The sequence below is a fragment of the Diadema antillarum genome, unplaced genomic scaffold (assembly GCF_040938485.1).
Source record: "Diadema antillarum isolate AM-2024a unplaced genomic scaffold, OU_Dant_1.0 scf00000185, whole genome shotgun sequence".
Classification (NCBI taxonomy): Eukaryota; Metazoa; Echinodermata; class Echinoidea; order Diadematoida; family Diadematidae; genus Diadema; species Diadema antillarum.
The window spans coordinates 774,353-794,926 of record NW_027271074.1 but is presented as its reverse complement, the minus strand read 5'-3'; the positions used below and the strand labels follow the sequence as shown (position 1 = coordinate 794,926).

At 36.8% G+C, this 20,574-nt stretch overlaps 1 protein-coding gene across 1 annotated transcript; it reads right to left on the bottom strand.

The window, feature by feature from the left end:
- Positions 1 to 751: 751 nt before the first annotated feature.
- Positions 752 to 19,942, bottom strand: LOC139723300 (arrestin domain-containing protein 4-like). Its single transcript, XM_071634559.1, has 7 exons — positions 19,801 to 19,942; positions 18,996 to 19,106; positions 6,739 to 6,968; positions 5,944 to 6,129; positions 4,739 to 4,924; positions 2,551 to 2,725; positions 752 to 1,011 (listed from the first exon to the last, which is right to left on the bottom strand). Exons 1-7 carry the CDS (start codon positions 19,940 to 19,942, stop codon positions 863 to 865), a joined length of 1,179 nt encoding a protein of 392 aa, XP_071490660.1. The 3' UTR covers positions 752 to 862.
- Between the last annotated feature and the right edge of the window lie 632 nt (positions 19,943 to 20,574).

Genomic DNA, 20,574 nt, shown 5'->3' with positions numbered 1-20,574 from the left:
CAGAATCATTCACCCGTTTTTCTTGTGTGGATAGTTGAACCACTTCATCGGAAAACACCCTGCTCTTGTAGGACTGGAATGGGATCTTTTCTTCAAGTGAATGAGTCATGACTAACACAAACTAATATATATATATCATATTTGAACTCATAGGGGCAGATTGTTGTGCCTCTTACTGAAGGGGGCGGCATTAGTTTACACAACACTGCTAAGCTATAGACTAGGGAATCGAACCTGGGTGGTTTGGATTAGGAGACAGACACGCTACTGACTGAGCCATATCATCCCTTATAACACGAAAATCATGTACCACATTGAGCACCGTCAGAGTCCTTCCCAGGAATTTGTAATACATGCTCAAGTTTATGGAGAAAATTTCCCGCAATTTAAACATACCTGACGATTTTTCCCCAACTCATTTAGAGTGATACCCGTGGCAGACCGTGGGATTGAGTCTGTTACTTGTGGCTGGTCGCAAGTTTATTACTGGTCGTGGCCATCGGACTGAAAGGAAGAACACTGTCCACATTGTCCTTATCGCCATATCACGTTGTCAGTGGCCAGGTAACTGCTTGTAAATCAGCAGATAAAAGCAGAGCAATGGCGATACCTTTCACCCTACACCAAATCCTAATACCCCAAAGAAAAAAAGAATAAACAAAAAAAAAAGAACACACAAAAAACGTACCAACAAAACAACAACAAATCTTTCCTTGGGACCCTATGAGTTGTCATGCTCGATCGAGATGTCGAATTTTCCCAACCTTCTTTCAGAGACTCTTTGTGTACATCCACTAGAAGGAGGTTCACACCCCGGTAAAAAGACAAGAGGATTCTTTCTCGGTGGTAGGAATGGTATCGCTCAGAAGACACCGTAATGTTTCATGTCTCCCTGCACTAGAGGCGAAGAAGGGGTACTCCCCAGCGATGATGGTGTATCTTTCTCGATAGAGGGCGTTACGTCCAACTCTTGGTTCTCCTTCATGACAGACTCATAGCTCGGTGGGAGACCTAATGAAATGTTAATTGAGAAAGGGGAATGAGGAGCGAGTGAGAGGGAGGGGGAAAGAAGGTACAGAAAGAGTGAGAGAGACGAGGGGCGGAGTTGAGAAAAGAAACAAGGATTTAATGATTGTTAGTTCACCACAAACGTCGCTGAATAGCGATGCTCGGAGTGTGGTATATTTTACATTCTTTCAGACTAGGTCTTTAAGACTTCCTATGATCATATACTTTGTGTCCTAGATCATATTCAAAACACACATACTTAATTTCCAGAATAATGTGTTTTGAGTTTGGCTGCTAGAATGGAGGTGATTGAGAAGTTGATCTTAATGTTTTCATCAAAACACTGGTTAAAAGTAAGCCTAACATACAACATAAAAGAAACAAAAGTTGTAAATTTCAAAACTTTCTTTGAATTTGGACAGAATTTCGTTAAGATATCAAACTTTCTGGTTATGAACTTTGGCAGAGGTACTTTATGCAATGAGTATTTAACAATACTCTCAGATTTAATGTCTGCAGCTTGGTAACATAACGCTATGTATACAACTATATGTATTTCATATTTTATTCACCACGATATATAGCAGTTATTTTGATATTCACAGAGGAAAATGAATGAAAATAAATTCATGACTCATGGTTGGTTATGTGCCGATTCAATATGGTTCGGCTTGTTTTCTGAAAACTTTCTTGGTAAAGAAACCTTCGATGGTTGCTTTCCTGTTGTGCAATGACATTATTATTACGAGTGAACTTCTATTGTTGTGTCAATAAATGAAAACAATTTAACCGCTTCAGGTCAAGCCACGTGAATGTGTAATACACAAATGGATTGTACATTTTTGTAAAGTATGTACTTAGATTAGGTTAGGAATCATTGTACATTGTAGTTTCGTACAGTCAGTAAAGTTGAATATAAGTTATTTAGTTTTTCTAAAAAAAAAGTCACATTCGAACTAAATCATTTGTAATGAATATGAGTCTTACCATGAGCCCTTTCATTGAGGGGTTGCAAACTAGTATCAACAGAAGTTTTGAAAGTTTTGAAATAATTATGTTATTCCTATACATTTAAAACACACCAGAAAACTAAAAGTTATCCCCCTCTAATGTATGAATTTACATTTAAACAAGTATCAGGTAGTCGTAGGCATCAATATGACTTAAGATGGTAGTTTTTAAAGAATTATCATACATTGTCCTTCATGCAAGAATTCGTTTTATGTCGAAGGCAAAATATTTTACATTAACAATGGAATCTCAGTTTATTCTAACAATCTGTAAGTTTTTATCAATCTCGTTAATGTAATTCGTTTGCAATAGAATAATATATTTCTAAGTTTCCTACAATTTCTGTATACCATTCCGACTTAGGAATCAAATTGTAGTATTTGAAACAGGAGCAGAAGGAAAGAGGGAAAAATGAGAGACAAAAACGGATAAAAGGAGAGAGAGAAAAAAAAAAAGAGGGAGGGGAGATATAGACAGCATATACTACTAAAGGGGAGAGAGAAGGAGAGAAAGGGAAAGATAGCAACATACCGTTGACGGTTGAAGCTGACTGGCCTTCGATATCATTGGGGCGTGGTCGCAGGTGAATTGGATCGCCTCGGAGGTGGGGTTGAAAGTGGAGGTTCCTCAGGGCGGGAATCGTCCCGATGATGACGGGAAAAGAAAGCGTAGCGACAGGCTTGGTGCCACCAAGGTATGCTTTGATCTATGACATGGTCAGAAGTATGGCGAGAAGTCGCATATGTATCGGAATAGTTATTGTACGTCATGTGTAATTTGTGTGGAAACTTATTAAATGAAATGAAATGAAAATTATAACGTATTGAATTGCATTATGCTTTACGGAACATTACTTCATAAATCACTCCCTCTCTGGAATGAAGAAAAAATAAGAAAAATATTCTTCTTGCCTTTAGCGCCTTCGAAACACATTTTGACCGGGGATAAATAGACATCTTGCCTCAAGATGTTTTGTTGTATTAAACGATACAACATTATTAGCAGTCATGTACTCCACATACTTCATCTCTGCTGCCATCTAGAGCCCAAACTAGGGTAATATGCTACAGTGAGATTCCAACTACACTCGAGTAAACACAATGAGAGTTTGCGTACTCTTGTTACATTTTCCTGTTTGAGCTGTCTGTAGCTCACATGACTGTGCTCTAGCATGCCCTAGCCACGTTAAGTGTGATACTTCCTGGATAATGTCTCAGGAAGTGTTCGCACTTTGTTGTTACGACTACTGTAACAATCACTATATACACGTATATATACCAGCGTTTAAATTGAAACAGTATTACAAGCGGTTCTGTGGGAAAGTACAGCCATCAAGTAGGTAGTTTCGAGTGGATAACATAAACCACAGCCATCGTTCAACCACCACTTGTCTATGACCTTGGATACATGAAAGCTGATGTCAGGAAGACGAGGAAGAGTGACTGTAAAGAAAATGGACGCCCATCTAAATACGTCCAAAGCTACGAACATAAAATTTAAAACCTTCTGGTCGCTAACCTGCATGAAGTTTTCGACGTTATAAAAGGGAGACGAACATTTCAAATAAATCTATATAGTTATCAAACTAGGTTAGCCTCAAATGATCCTGAATGCTGAGCCAACATATGAATCATAGGCAAACATTATGCATTATCACTATTTCCGTCATATTACTCAATAGTCCAAGAGCATTAGGGCAAAATGGGCTTAAACCTAGACATTTCTGGTAACAAGCAGTTTTTTTTTTCAGGATAGGTCCAGAAATACCGGGTATGTCTAGAATAACATACTAAAGGCCTCATAAATCCTCCTTGAGCGTTTTCCGCAATCCCTGATGGCGTCCAAAATGGCCGCCATTTCCTGACATTCTTTAAAAACTTTACAACCAGGGAACCCAATACAAAAAACCAAGTAACCCAATACAAAATTTAAGTGTCTAAATATATGTTTTGGAAGATGAAGAACTCAATAAAATACATGTTAACAGCTGTTGACGCACACATGTACCGAAATCCAAGATGGCGTCCAAAATTGCCGCCATTTCCTCAAATTCGTATAACCCTTCAACCAGGCAACTCAATACAAAATTTTAGTGTCTAAATATACGTTTTGAAACATGAAGAACTCAATAAAATACATGTTAAGAGATGTTGACGCACACAAGTACCGAAATCCAAGATGGCGTCCAAAATGGCCGCCATTTCCTCAAATTCGTATAACCCTTCAACCAGACAACCCAACACAAAATTTAAGTGTCTATATGTTTTGAAACATGAAGAATTCAATAAAAAAGAAAAGTTATAAGAATTTCAGGAAATGGCGGCCATTTTGGACGCCATCTAGGGTTGCAGAAAACGCTCAAGGAGGATTTATGAGGATTTTTAATATGTTATTACAGACACATTCCTGGAGCTATCCTGAAAAAAAAAGCTTTTTACCAGAAATGTCCAGATTAAAGCTAATACTCTTGGCCTACAAGTTCTCTGAGGTAATTGCAAATGGTACATGTGTCTCTATTGTTGTTGTTGTGTGTGTGTGTGTGTGTATGTGTGTTTTTTTTTATAATCTACGAGTATCTCAAATGCTGTGAAAGGGCGTCTTTATCTCGGCAAGAAAATGCTGACGTCTTTATACTCAGAGGGTCAAATCATAATTTACAAGAAAAGTCAAGAATTGTGTCCGGAGATTTTCGTCCTTCCAGATGAACCTCCTGACTGACCTCGAGCTCGTAGTCCAGGCTGATGTTGGAGCATCCTTGGAAGGCACACGGGGTCAGCTCACGGGGCAAGAAGATGGCCTGAGTGGACAGCCGGCGTGGTTCGCAGGACACGTGACCCGACATCACTGACGCAATCATGACGTCACGACTCGTGGTAGTGCCCTCGTTCGATTTGAAGGTCGTCACCTATACAAAGTGCGTCAATGGAATAGTTACTTGGTCCTTTTAGTCATAATCTTATTCCTTTTATTGTACTGTGATGTATACATCAATGACGACTCATACAGAAAGAAAAATACTTGCAATAGCGTTTGGGAAAACCCGACGTCGCGCCCCTTTCTTTTCTTTCATTTGTGTGTGTGTGTGTGTGTGTGTGTGTTTGATCACGAACGTCAAGTAGGAAAACATTGCCCTTCTGGAGATGACTGTGAAATTCCCACTCAGTGCAAACTTTAAATCAATGCAAGGAAGAAAAACGAACGAAAAAGTGAAAGTTGATTCAAATGCAAACAGGATGAATGAAAACTAAACGGAAGTTTCGAAACATGTCAACCTGAAAAGTGTGCACCATTATTTGCACCATTGTTTATTTATTTTTTTGAAAGTGGCTCAACTGAAGCAGTGTTTTTTGTTTCGATAGTGCAACACACACACACACACACATCCACACCCACACACACAACGCACACAAACACACACACCCTCTCACACACACACACACACACGCACACCCTCACACACACACACAACACACACGCACACGAACACCTATGCACACACACTGACACTTTGTCACAACCATTCTCCAACATTGACATTGTGTGTAATGACATGGTAACATTTGGACAGTTTCAGCAGTGCCCTGCATATCGTTTTTTTTTTTTTTTTTTGTTAAAACATCCGAAGGGTAAAATATAATGTATGTTAATGATATGATTATGGCATTGCAATGAAAAAAAAATAGTAATACTTGGAGGACCAAACGCAATGTCTAACTTTCCCACATCGGCAGCGGTAAGAGACAATTTACTGATTTTCAAACCGCAAAGACATTCGTGCCATAAAAATGTTTAAAGGTGAATTGACTCAAGCACTGTATACACACCGTAATAAATCAAATTACTGTTTGATATAGTACTTATCACTCGGGGCCAAAAAACAAGGCTTACTTGGGGCGGGTTTTTTTTTAATGGTTTTTGTCAAACCTGTATAAGTGCGGCATGAATGTCGTAGCTGTCCGTGCTCTCATCCTCATCGACAACCTGGCCAGAGAGGACGATGGGTTCCCCGGGGGCGTAGCCACCTTTGTCGATAGCTACCGTCACTGTGACCTGGCCCACGTGACAGCAACATGACGTCAGCGTTTTGGTACTTTCCCGTATGACGGGCTCCTGACGTGCCAGAGAGAAAGGGACAAAAAGACATACATAGAATTAATGACGATCAAAAGAGGAAGCAGGAGGGAAGGGAGAAAGTTGAAAGAATTGAAAGAATTTGTCATTTCAAATTATTCATCAATGCAAAGCAGGAAGCAAAACATTTTAATTTGTTTGAATGATTTAGAGTGTGATTATATTCCATAATTAGGTGAAATGAAAATCGGACGCAGGGTAGGAAACTTATGGAATATCTTTTAGATTTGAAATGTTTTCACGATATGTCGACATTTACGTGCTAGAAAATTTCAGTCCATTTAATTCAATTCAATTCAATTCACTCAAATTTTATTTCATTTCTCGACGAGAACATAGATATTTCACTTTCTTTGGGAACAGAGAATATAGTTTCATAAACAAAACAAAGCACATTGAAAAGAGTATACAATGATTGTGGAATCTTATGGTAATGATATTCATACATTGTCATGAAAACTGAAGTGATGAAAAAGAAATAACTATATATACGCAAACTGCGACCCCTGATCAAAAATGTTTGTCATTCAATTTTTTGACATAATCATTGACACGTAGGCCTATAAAAATATGATTTGTAATACTTGCCAGAATATGGTTCACGTGATTCAAATCAACGTCGCGGTGTATGTGGAACTGTCGTTTGACCTTGTGGGGCGGCTTGTTGTTCAACCTGTGGATCTTGACCCGGACGTTGAAGCTGACCTCTCCTGCTCGTTTCCGGATGGTGGGAGGAAGCGGTGAGTCAGGTAGGCGGTACTGGAATGGAAATCGGTGCTCACCGGGAGACAGCGTCTTTGGGCTCTGCTCACCATGTACTTTATATAAGAGTATAAGGCATATATCATGTCCCACAGCATGACTCACATATGATACGATATGGTTTTTTATATATACAGATATTTGTTATGTCATATACAGTGCATGTATATCATACCATGTATATCCTACACTGTGTATTATGGCATGTCATAATATGATGTTGTATGATATGATATGATATGATAGGACATGACATTATATGATATGATATGATATGATATGATATGATATGATATGATATGATATACTGTGATAAAATATGATATAATGTGAGGTAATATAATACAACATAATATAACAGTACGATGTCAGTGATACAGACATTGAGATATTGCCGTTTTTAGAAATGTAATCATCTGACATCCCGAGTTATTTGCTCGAAGTGCCCAGCGCTAAGGGAAAATATTGTTTCGAGGGGAAAGTATAATATCTCCGAAGGGGCAATGAAGTGTTATCTAGCAACGACAGACAATGCAATACATGTTATATCTTATGGTCTATATCATAATTATACATCAGTTCATTCTAGCCCCCTCAGCAACCAGTCAAATTCTGAAATTGTTATTACCTGACGTTGTCGCAATATAGCGATTTCGATTCCTGCTACGTTGGTCACGTGATCGCATTATGACCAATCACTGACCAGTATGTGGACCATTCAATATAATACAGTGCAATACAATATAAAATAATAAAAATAATAATCATGGTATACCTTATGATATACTATGCGATGATATCTACCGAGAGAGGACACTTTTACAGTAGTTCTGATTACTCTTCTCTAAGACCCTGCTGGCAGCAGCACCACCGCGATAACTAGTTACCCATTTATCCACTATAACTAAGTGGGTACCTTGTTCAAAGGTGCAAGCACAGGATTCTCATTTGAATTCTCTACGCTTCACCACATTACACCGAAAAACATACGAGATGTATACACATATCCTGTATTCGCTATCAATGATTCATAAATTTTGTTCAATTTACTAGAGTGATGTCTAATTATGAAATGACTGGGAGATGTGAATCAATTGATGATATGAAAATGGCTTGACTTTTCATTTGTATATATAGTGCTGAGTAGGCATCCACCTATATGTCATTGTGCATTTCCTAAACTTTTCAATTCCGTTTGATTATTTTTTGTTCCTATTATGCTGTACATTTTTCCAAATTGAGATCTTGCGATTTACAAGCTGGCTTATAATGAGGTTCTATGATATTTTGCATGCAATATTATTTTATCAGCCCAAATGAGCACATTTAGAAAAAAATTCTATGATTTTGTCATGCACTGTGACAGTCATTCATTTAAGAAATTATGAAAAGGAATCTGAATTGAATTATAATATCTTTGGTATCACTGTTATTATCATCACTGTAATCTTCTTTTTTTGTGTGTCACATTCAACATCATCACTGCCACGATGTTCATGAGTGATTTATCTTACGATCTAAAGGACAGCTTTCGAAAATGATATTTGATATAAATTTGATATCTATTATAGAACTTGAGGTATAAACCACCGAAAGTGACCATGCCCTGGCTCTTTATAAACAACATATGTTTTCATGATTATGAAATGTAGGCCCCACTTCCTGATGACGATATTGCTTTAAGCCTCAAATAGTTTTACGCAAGTGCGTAGAAAAAGATACATTCACTTTGCTAATATCTAGACAAACATTTTGTCAATTCTTAATAATAGTGATGACTTCCAAATTACAATCATAAAAATTCAATCTCTGATAAGTTGTTTTGACATAGAGGTATAAAAGCGTTATGATGCCACTTTGCGGTTTATTTTCCAAATTGCTTATCGAATCTAAAGGACAGCTTTCGAAAATGATATTTGATATAAATTTGATATCTATTATAGAACTTGAGGTATAAACCACCGAAAGTGACCATGCCCTGGCTCTTTATAAACAACATATGTTTTCATGATTATGAAATGTAGGCCCCACTTCCTGATGACGATATTGCTTTAAGCCTCAAATAGTTTTACGCAAGTGCGTAGAAAAAGATACATTCACTTTGCTAATATCTAGACAAACATTTTGTCAATTCTTAATAATAGTGATGACTTCCAAATTACAATCATAAAAATTCAATCTCTGATAAGTTGTTTTGACATAGAGGTATAAAAGCGTTATGATGCCACTTTGCGGTTTATTTTCCAAATTGCTTATCGAATCCCGTTATAAAAGAACAAAGAGAAACAAAATGAAATATGTTCCTATTGACGAAGAAATTAAACATGTTTAACAAACAGTGGCATTTTTCTTAGTATATTATGGCATGTATACTCTTCGAGAACTTAAAGAAGACATTCTTTTTTTGTCTTCTAAAATGGCGCTATGGCCACATAACAAATTCCAGTGTGGCGAAACTAGTGCTTGTTTGGTGATTATTATGCAATATATTGATCCAAAGTCTTCTAGAAATAACAATTCCAATTATTGTAATGCACGACACATCCGATTTCCAAAAGCAAAGGCTTCTGAGGCGCCACGCACAAGTGAATTGCCACAGGCATGTCTCGCTTGGCTTATAGTCGCTGCGGAAAGGCGGAGCCATTATCATCTATGTCTGTGCGCGGGTGTGTGTCTTCATGTCGGTCACATTTTATGAAATACATAAAGATAATTTATATTCATATATTGTAGGGAATTTTCTTTGGAAAAGAACAAGGAAAAATATGACTACTCATCAATATTTTGTTTGGGAGTTTATAGTCATTAAAGGTTTATGACAACGGATGAATACCAACTAAAGGAAGCAGATTGTAGGTTATAATTATGCTGTGCACTGGCAGATACAATTTAGCTCATTATCTGTCTATCCCGCCTCAATGGTTGCCTCCCATCAAATATCAGACAGCATAGGTGGTTAACAGATCATAGAGCAATGCAATAGTTGTACAGGCCGGGAAACTGCTCATAATCACTCTGCCAAAGGTAGACGTTGGGTATAAAGATGGCCCTCTTTATCCTATGGTACAACATGTCATCCTCCTCGTGCTGCTTGAATACACCTTCAACAGAGAAGACAATCATATTAGCATTATAAAATTGGTTGAAGAATTTACAGGGAATGAATGGCATGATGCCTTAATAATATGTCGCTGTTTAACACTGTGAACTATCTTAACCGCCTAGGCTACCAAGTATTAGATCAAAACTTGACTTAACATTCCTTGTGAGACTATTGCTACTATATATGTTTTGTCATGGGTGACTTTAACCTCAATCTTCTTAATTACAACGATAATCTTATGTGCGCAGATTTTCTGAACCTTATGTTGTCGAAATCATTTATTCCCCTTACAAGAAAACCGACTCGAATAACTGATGATGTATCTACTCTTATTGATAACATTTTTGTAAATGATTTATTTTCTGACATCACATCTGGCATAATAGTTTCTGACGTCACTGATCATTTTCCAATCTATGCCCTTGTGTCAAATTTTATGACTACTAATGTTTCTCATACCCACAATCCGGGCATTCGTGTAATGTCTGAATCTAACCTTAATAAACTTAGGGAGAAATTAAGTTCAGAAGATTGGTCCACTGTATACTCTCAAAGCGATACTGATTTAGCATTTGAAAATTTTATGAATATTTTGACCACTAACTATGAATCTAGTGTTCCTCTTCAAAGGCCTCACCATTCAAATTACAAAAAAGTACCTCGACAACCATGGGTAACAAAATCTCTACTCAGGTCCATTAACCGCAAGAATAGTCTTTTTCATAAATATCGCAAAGATCCATGCCCTCGAAATAAATCAAGATATACTCGATATCGGAATATATTGACATCCTTAATACGTGTTGCTAAGCGGAATTATTTTTCGCGACAGTTTGTTAAATATAAACATGATGTGAAGAGTACGTGGAAGGTGATTAACGAGACACTCAAATACAAAACCAATACTGATCTTCCCAAATATATTTTGGCGGACGGCCGGCAGATTAACGATCCGGTTAGCATGGCGGAATCTTTTAATAATTATTTCGCAAGTCTTGGTCCACATCTTGCCAGTAAAATCCCGAAATCCTCAACTGAATATCATAGATACTTAGGTAATAGGAATCCTCAATCAATATTTTTCGAACCTATTGTTAAAGAAGAAATTGTTGATATCGTCAAGAATCTAAACGATAAAAAAAGTTCAGGATATGATGGAATTACAAATTTTCTTTTAAAAAATGTTCTGAATCAAATCATTTCTCCTTTAACATACATTTTTAATCAATCTCTACTTAATGGTAAAGTCCCCAATAAAATGAAAGTTGCAAAAGTTGTCCCTATCTTTAAGAAGGGACAGAAAGATTTGGTGAATAATTACCGACCAATATCTCTATTGACTTCGATCTCTAAAATCCTTGAAAGGTTAGTTTACACGCGATTATTGAAATTTCTCACAAATCATAATATTTTATCAGATTCTCAGTTTGGTTTCAGAAAACATTATAATACAACCCATGCTTTACTCACTTTTATAGACAAGGTAGCTCATGCTATAGATAATTTTGAGCATACAATTGGAGTTTTTCTTGATTTCTCTAAAGCTTTTGATACGATAGATCACGAAATTTTATTTTCTAAACTGTATCATTATGGAATTCGCGGGCCACCTCTCGAATGGTTTAAGAGTTACTTAACTGATAGAAAGCAATTTGTTAACATTAACGGCTATGATTCGCAGTTAAAACTTATCTCATGTGGAGTCCCACAGGGCTCCCTCTTGGGCCCACTTTTATTTATTTTATACATAAATGACCTTCAAAAATCATCGCCAATTTTATCATTTATTTGTTTTGCTGATGACACAAGTTTGTTTTGTTCTCATCGAGACCCTAATACATTAATTGATATGATGAATATTGAGCTTAGGTCTGTGCAATCCTGGATTTATGCCAACAAATTATCCCTGAATATAGAAAAAACTTATTATATGGTATTCAGTAATTCTTTGAATGTTGTCCCACGTGAGATCAAAATAAATGATATATGTTTAACGCAGGTCAATAACGCGAAGTTTTTAGGGCTTTGGATTGACCGAGAATTATCCTGGAAAACTCATATTAATTTTGTAAGTAAAATTTTGTCCAGAAATATTGGAATTTTAAACAAGCTTAAACATTTGTTCCCTGTTTATATTTTGCAGAGTATATATTCTTCTTTAATATCTCCACACTTTAATTATGGAATTTTGGCGTGGGGAAACGCAATCAATTTACTATTAGATTCCCTTCTTCGCATTCAAAAGCGAGCAATAAGAATTATAAACCACGCCGGATATTTTGCTCATACCAACTGTTTTTTTCATCAAAACAGAATTCTGAAAATTCCAGACCTATTTTATTATAATCTTGGAATTTTCATGTATAAACTAACAACTAATGAATTACCATCCGTTTTTATTCACATGTTCAAAAGAAATCGCTCTATTCATTGCTACCCCACTCGTCAGAGTGACGCCTATCACCTTCCCCGTACTCGCACTATTTTTGCAAAGAAAACAATTATGTTTACTGGACCCAGATACTGGAATGACCTCCCTCAAGATATTACTTCTTCCTTATCCTTATTCACCTTCAAACGCAAACTAAAACGGCTATTACTTAGTGGATACACACTACCCGGCTCTTAGCAACATTCTCTTTTTTAATACCCCCAGTCTTTTGTCTTTGTCTGCAGCTCCAAGTTACTTCACGATACCGTTATAGCACTTTGTGTGTGTGTGTGTGTGTAAACACGGCGAAATATGTACAGTCTCGTTTAAGCGATACTAAAGTATTCATGTGGTTCGTTAGTTCGTTTTTAATACTGATTTTGCACTGGTACAATTTAAGTTGGTCGAGATAAACATGTCCGTTCTCCGTATAATTTCACGCCTATAAATTCGGGAACCTACAGTTTTTACAAGCGTCATTGCTTTTATGTAGGCCCCATCATATTTCTGACATTTATTTGTGATATCCTCAGATGAAAATGACCATTTATATTTGTGTGTAATGTTAGTTTGTCTTTTTTTCTTCAAACATAAGATATGGTTGTATATGTTTTGTACTTTTGTTTTATTGTCAATCATTTTGTGATCCCATCACTGAGAAATGGAAATATGAAATAAACTTGAAACTTGAAAACTTGAAACTATATATTCCAAGCTCCTGGCCTGAAACTGTGAGCTCCATTCGTGGAGCAATGAAAACATATTATTTATGATCTGTGCCTAAGTTTCCGAGCCATACGGAGAGCAGCCACCCTATCATGCTTTATACCCGGTGTGTGTACAGAAAGCCTTCGCAACACACCAGGTCATGTTGTCAAAAATCATTTGGCCACGATACCCATAAAGCCATTACTCGGAAAATAAAAACTGACGATCTCCCTCTGGTCGGCAGCATCCAAGATCCTCCCCTCAATGTAAACATCTTGTCGCCACGGAAAAATAAAACGGATCAAAAGAATAAATAATAAATAATGATAAAACCTCCGCCGTATTGCCCTCAGGGGAAGAAATGATCCATCTAATGTATGTTCGTCAAAGAGGATGAGTTGAAACAATTCTTTAATGCAAGGAATATGTTTGCTTGCTTGTTTGTCTATGCGCTTCTTTGTTTATCCGTTTATTTGTTTATACAGTCATAATGTATGTGTGATAGTTGGATCCTATATAACGAAACAAATATGCTTGTAATTAAAAATAAACAAACCAAAAGCATCAGGCACTTGAACGTTGTATGAATTAAGAATTCTGAGCGGGCATCACAATCACAAAATAGCCTGGGCCACGTCTTAAAAAGACTTGTGATTGATTCTAATCTATCACAACTTTACGATTGAATGCAAATCCATCTTATAAAAAAGTTATGATTGAAATTAAGACGGAGAACTGCAATCAATCAATCACAGGTAGCGATTGTTTGCAGCTTTCAAGAGATTTGTGATTGATTGATTTCTATCACAAGTTTTATAAGACAGGGCCCAGGTCTTTAAATGAGCATGATGAGATTTGATTTACATGATTACCACATTAACTTTTCTTAAATTTGTGGAAGCTTTATCATTGTTTTGCATTACCTAAAGAAAAATCTGTCCTTGCGTAGGAATATGACATAGAAGCAGAAGTGAATGGCTCAAATACATGTATGTTCAAATTAAAGTAAAGGATTCTAATTTCTAATACCATTTGAGCTTAAAATGCTTCTTAAATAAAATGGTGAGAGAGTAATATGAAAACGAATTATGTCTTCAAGCCACGTTTGTTCTTTTTTCTTTACCTTTGCAGAGGTGTGATTTGATATTCGAGTCCAGGCTATTCACAGAGGTGATTAGGACACATGCAAATTTTACTCGATAGCACTGATTAGATTTGCAAGATTATGCAGAGATTATACCTTGCGGAACGATTTTCTAAACTAATCAATTTTGAGTACCAGGGGCAACTGGACGGAAAAGGAACGAGTGTTTGATGACTGAAAGTAATTGACGCCTGCAGCCAAAGGATGGAGAACATCCAGTGGCTGGAGAAATATTGATCTTAATGTAGTTTGATTGTTTCCAAGGCATCATCACGTTTGTCGATATGTTTTAGTAAAGTGTATTTTAGTTTAATTAGGTCTATTTTTTTTTCTTTTGTCCTTTCAGGCATGTGCACGGATTTGGTTTTGATGAAGTGCACTGTTATCTGTGAACAGATAACCTACCACAAAACAGCAGTCTTAGAAATCTAAGATGCTCTAAAAAATATGACTATTTTATTTTGGAATAAAACGAGGCCGGCTCGCAGTACTCAAAGGTCCGTGAACATGAATTCGGTTATACCAATTAATGGTCGACATTCGATTACATGAAAAAAAAAATAAAAAAACACACAAAAGAAAACACGCAAACACATATCTGACTAGATTAAATAATAAAGATCAGAGTGAATCAAGCAGATTGACAACAGTAAAAAAAAAAACAAATAGACAAAGGCAAAAGATTTACTTTGTGACATGATCGCCCTTTTCTCTTGTTGGGTGTTTATACAAAAACAACAAAAGGTTTGCCACCGATTCTTTAATTGGGTCAACTTTTAAGTGGAAATGGAATAGGCATTGTTTTAAATCCCTTGTCATGCATACATATCGTTATGTCGCTATATCGAGAGAAATCTGTTGTCCGGAAGAATTAAATGAGTAATGGATTTAGATGTGCATGATTTCTCTCTTTCTCGATAACCACGAAGTATCCAAAATTGTCAACTAATGCTGGTAGCTGCATGTTTGACAGCATGCAATATTCCCTGTTAAAGGACAAGTTGACCTTCATAAACATAAGGATTGAGACAATGTAGCAATATTAGTAGAGCACATCATTGAAAGTTTGAGGAAAATCAGACAATCCGTTCAAAAGTTATGAATTTTTAAAGTTTGTGTGTAGTAACCGCTGGATGAGAAGACTACTGCAGTGTATGAATAACTTAGATGTCACATGCGTACAACAATATAGAGAAAATATAAAGAGAATTTCACAAAATTCCATCTTTTGAAAAAAGTACACATTCCCCTGACTCGTTACCGACAAATGTTATGGGTAATATTATTCCCCCTGCCTTTAGAAAGAGGGAAGTCAAGAGCTCTTTTATTATGCGAAAAAAGTGAAAATATGTTGAATTCTCTTTTACATTTTCTTTATACTGTTGTACGCACATGACTCACCAACTGTAGTAGTCTCCTCATCCAGCGGTTCCAACACAAAAATTTTAAAAATTCATAACTTTTGCATCGATTGTCCAATTTTCCTCAAAGTTACACTGATGTGTTCTACTAATATTGTTGCATTCTCTCAATCCTTATGTTTATGAAGGTGAACTTGTCCTTTAACTGATGTCATAACTCGAAATTGCCTACATATACTTCCAACAATAATTGCATGATATAAACGGCCTAAATGAATGAAATAACATGGAAGCATAATCATATTGAGTATTGAAACGTACACGAAATAAATGAAATAAACAACATAGAATACTGGGTATTGCAGTTACAGTTTTACCTATTAGTCGGGCTAGAAAACAAATGAAAGAAGGAAATAACAATATAAAAACTATTTCCAAATACATATAATGACTATAGATTGTAACCATAATTTTCCTGGTGGTACAAAGACATCAGATATTAGCATGCGGGGTTCTCGATGTCGAAAGTCAGTGGGTGGTCCAACTGTACAGACACACGGACGTGTCATTATTGCATCCTTGGAAACGGCGCGTAGTCTTTAATCAAGTGAAATATACCCCAGTGACGAGTTGATTGGTGGCCGAGGTGCTAGGCAATTTATCCGCCTAACGGCGTCATCAAAAACGTCAAATTGCGATTGGGAATTAATGTAAATTAGGCCATAAGCTCAGTCTTTTGACAGTCGTACGATAGCGTTGTGTGACTTTATAATGTAATCGTGCAGGCAGGATGGTGCATGCTTCAATGCAGGGGGTGTAGAAATTACCGGTGTCCTTCAAAATGTAGACGCTTTACATCTTATAAGGATTGATAATTGATGATGGGCATTATAATATGGTTCGTCTGAATGTTTCGTTTGATACAATCGTACATTTATACATGAAACCACATTTATCATCATGTAAAGCATGATAATAGCATGAATATGAGAGGACTAACTGCGAAAAAGACCAAGGATGTGCATTATAACTTCAACTCATCCTCTTCACCGGGAGACTGTATTACGTGATTTCCATTTGAGTGAGGCAATTAAGTACATTATAATCTATGTAAATAATAGATCGTATAAAAAGCAATAGAGCAATATGTTAATGTAAATGGGTAAATCAAATGTGTGCGTGCGTGTGTGCGTGCGTGTGTAGGTGTGTGCGGAGAGGGGTCGACATGAGTATTTGCGTGTTGCGCGCCTTCGTGATGAAGATCGGAAGCGGCAAAAACTGGTGGATTAATGGCTTGAACGGTAGCATACAAGAAAGTAGTAAACAAATAAAGATATATACATAGTATAGGCCTATCTCAGTATGAGTACTTTTTCACTTTATTCTCAGTTGACAATAATCCATCTGGGTTGTTTTTTTAAATAAATGTGTGTTACAATGTATGAATATAGGGCATGACTATAATCCATTTATGAATATGTGTATACCATACTTATCCAATGTTCTCAATGACAGATAATATGCAATATATGAATTTGTTTGAATTCTATCTGCTTTAGTTTGATTTTATCTTCACTTATCTTCAAGGCTTTTTCCCGTCAGAATACCAAACAAAAATGAGCTTGATACTATAGTATTGTAAATGTCTGTGATGGGATATTGCTTGAAATACTAAATAATTGAACGGAAGTGAAGTAACCGACACTAAGTTTTTGAGTCTTGTTACAGCACGTCATGGCTCAAAGAATAAAAAGAGACAAGCTGTTAGAATACTCGGCACTGTTTGAAGATATGCTGCTTTATTTTGATGGTGCACTGACTGATGATGATACAACTTTACTGAGGAATTTCATAATAGATGAAAAAAGAGCACAATTTTGTATTGCGTTGGCATTTCTCTCTCGGCATTGCAGATTAACGGGATGAGTGTAGATCATCTACAAGTTGCAAACTTAATCAATCAATTATTGATCAATCAATTCCAGTTAATTGTCAAGCACAAAATTCATTGCATTTTAAGTCTTATACATGAAAAATTAACGGAATATAATCACAAACTATGAGAGATCATCATGAATAGAATGTTGGCATATAACATACAACATATCTTTATGTGGTAAAAGTTCAAACGCCTCAACAAAAATCTGACACTTTATCAAACTCTGCTCTACTACAAATCTCAGAGCTAGAAAACACAAGCTGATATCATTACACTCCAACGAGTGCCGACCGTATATACACCTTTCTTTTTCTTTTTCTTTTTTTTTTTACCCCAAAACATCTTGCCGCAGCAACTACACTGTATTATCCGGAAAGGGGGGGGGGTGGGGTGCGGGGTGGGGATAGGGGATAGGGGATAATGGATAGATTGCATTGTTTGATTGTTTTTTCAATCATGGGTGATGTTTTACTGGTTATAATAAATGTATACTGTTATCCTGAATGTAATATGTAACACGTATTTTAATTTTACATTGTTATACATTTTATTCAACTTATACAAATATCATATTCAGTTTTATACTTTGATTGCCGTTTTAACTTGTCGTATTTTGTATTGTACCTTATGTAATACATTGTTATAGATTGTAACATTATACTGTTTCAAATTTGTTTGGAATTGTAAATTGTATTTTGATATTTTTATGTAATACAGGGCTCTCTTGTAAAGCAGTTTTATGTACTGAAGAGACTACCCTGTATAAAGAAGACAGAATAAATAAATAAATAAATAAAAAAACAACGAAATTGTGAGATAGACTGGGAGATTACATATGAGACTGTGTATACACTGTATATAACACGGGAATAAGCTTCCACCAAAAGTCTGGCGGCTGTAGATTTTTTTTGAATAATTCACTTCCATATAGAATTTGAATAAAATCGTCGAGAAAAGCTGCCCATTCAGGCCACATATCAGGAAACACAATATGATTGTTGACCCCAGGAAAAAAGGCCAAATACTGATATGGGGCAGCACCAACGAAAAGAATATACTAGTAAGGGAATTCAGTTTTACCATGATGCACCTCCATCTTGAAGAAGTCTTGAAGAAAGTCGATATAAGTAGGCCTAGAAGTGACCATGCAGACGCACTTATAACATGGTGGCTGCCTTTGACCTTGTAAAAGGCGGAACACTATAGAGGCAGCATAATAAACAGTATTATTATTTTAAACGTTCAGATTTGACTATGGTAAACCTCTGTACAAAACTTGAACAAAATTCATCAAGAAAAGCCGCCATGTCACCACGAGAGAGAGAGGGGGGGGGGATTTCACCTTTAGGCTACCTTTATACACAGAGAATGTCTAATCGTCGAGGGAGGGGACTTACCTTCACCATACAGAATCCAGCTGTCCTTAAAGAAATAATCCGTCGAGCTGTATGTCTTATCGTCCTTCACCCAGTGCGTTGTCGACTTGCCTTTCACTTTGATATCAATGTCTGGTGGACAAAACGAAAAAAAAATTCTTAGATTGTAAATGATTATCATCATCCTAAATGTATTATTATATTTGGTGACTTTAGTGTTGATTTCATGCCTTACCACATTGCATTTTGTTATTGTTTTTGTTATCATCTTGATTCTGCAGAGTAATGCCAATGTTGCGTTTCCGCTTGCAAATGTGCGTTAACTGCGCATTCTCATCTTAGTCATCTTCTAACAGAAGCCTATACTCATGAATATGCCTTGTAATATCTCCGTGAAATTACAATATTTCGGAGCTATGGATCCAACACTTGAAGTTCACAAATCCAGTGTCAAAACCATGAATGTATTCGGTCATAATCTTCTCTGTAAATATAGCTGTCTACCCTCCTCCCCCTCCTCCTCCTCCGACGGAAAAAAAAAATGACGCATAATATGTTACTTAAAATCATATTCAAATATCAACAGGGTCAGAATATCCTTTTTGTAAAAATAATGAGATTACACGGAACCCTGGCTCATCTAACTTACCAACTTGTCGATATGCTACACCGTCTGTGTGCAATTAGCACTGGACCACTACCTTGTAAACATTTATAACTTTAACACATGGTAACACCTGCTGACATGAGTAAAGGCGCTACGTTCAAAACTGATAAAAGCGAGAAACATGGTTCGCATGGATTTCTAATGAACAATTGCACTTACCTAATATGCTCTTTTTGTGCTGTAGTACAACGCGAACGAATCCTTGGATTGTGTCTCCAGGTCGGAATAAGTCCCTATCGTTATCAGCAAAGATAACATCCAGCACATCGACTCTGAGCGCATAGGATGACGGCACCGCCATTTTACCCCCATCTAAAGGAGCAGGACGTGTGTGTGCGTATAATGGGTAGACACATCTTCCCTGTTACACACTACGGCTTTTAGCCGCCTCCCACATTAAAGGGGACGAACTGCGAAACAAAGCGAGCGAACACCTTGCCACTGTAGCGCGCGGAATCGTAAATGCAACTCCTTATCCCTTCACGCACACGCTGGAAAGACGGATAAAATTCCACTGGCTGTCTTTTGTGGATGTGTACGTATCATTGTATGTGTGTGTGTCTGTGTGTGTGTGCGTGTGTGTGTGTGTGTGTGTGTGTGTGTGTGTGAGTGCATGCCTTTGACAGCAATGTCTGAGTGAGAGAAAAATTGGATGCGCACTGCACTTGCATATAAGCTTTCAAATGGAACCTATTCTAAATGCATACCTTGACAGTGTCATCCCCTGCCACCATCGCTCCTCTCTCTCTTCCTCCCCGTCCATCTATGACTTTCACCATCTCCCGAGTACCTTCACTTCTTGTCAACTGACGTAGATGAGTGATTAAAGCACAGGAATGCCTAGAGCAAGAATAACTGAGCTGATATGAAAAAACAACAACAACAACAACTCACCCAGATGTCTAAACTCGCTGACATGAAATAATGGAGAAA

Excerpts from the sequence above, each read along its gene's own strand:
- LOC139723300 (XM_071634559.1), bottom strand. The coding sequence starts at position 19,942 with ATGGCGGTGCCGTCATCCTATGCGCTCAGAGTCGATGTGCTGGATGTT. Across the intron at positions 19,107-19,800 it reads GCACAAAAAGAGCATATTAG|ACATTGATATCAAAGTGAAA; the intron begins GTAAGTGCAATT and ends TTTGTCCACCAG. Across the intron at positions 6,969-18,995 it reads CTGGATTCTGTATGGTGAAG|TACATGGTGAGCAGAGCCCA; the intron begins GTAAGTCCCCTC and ends TCTTATATAAAG.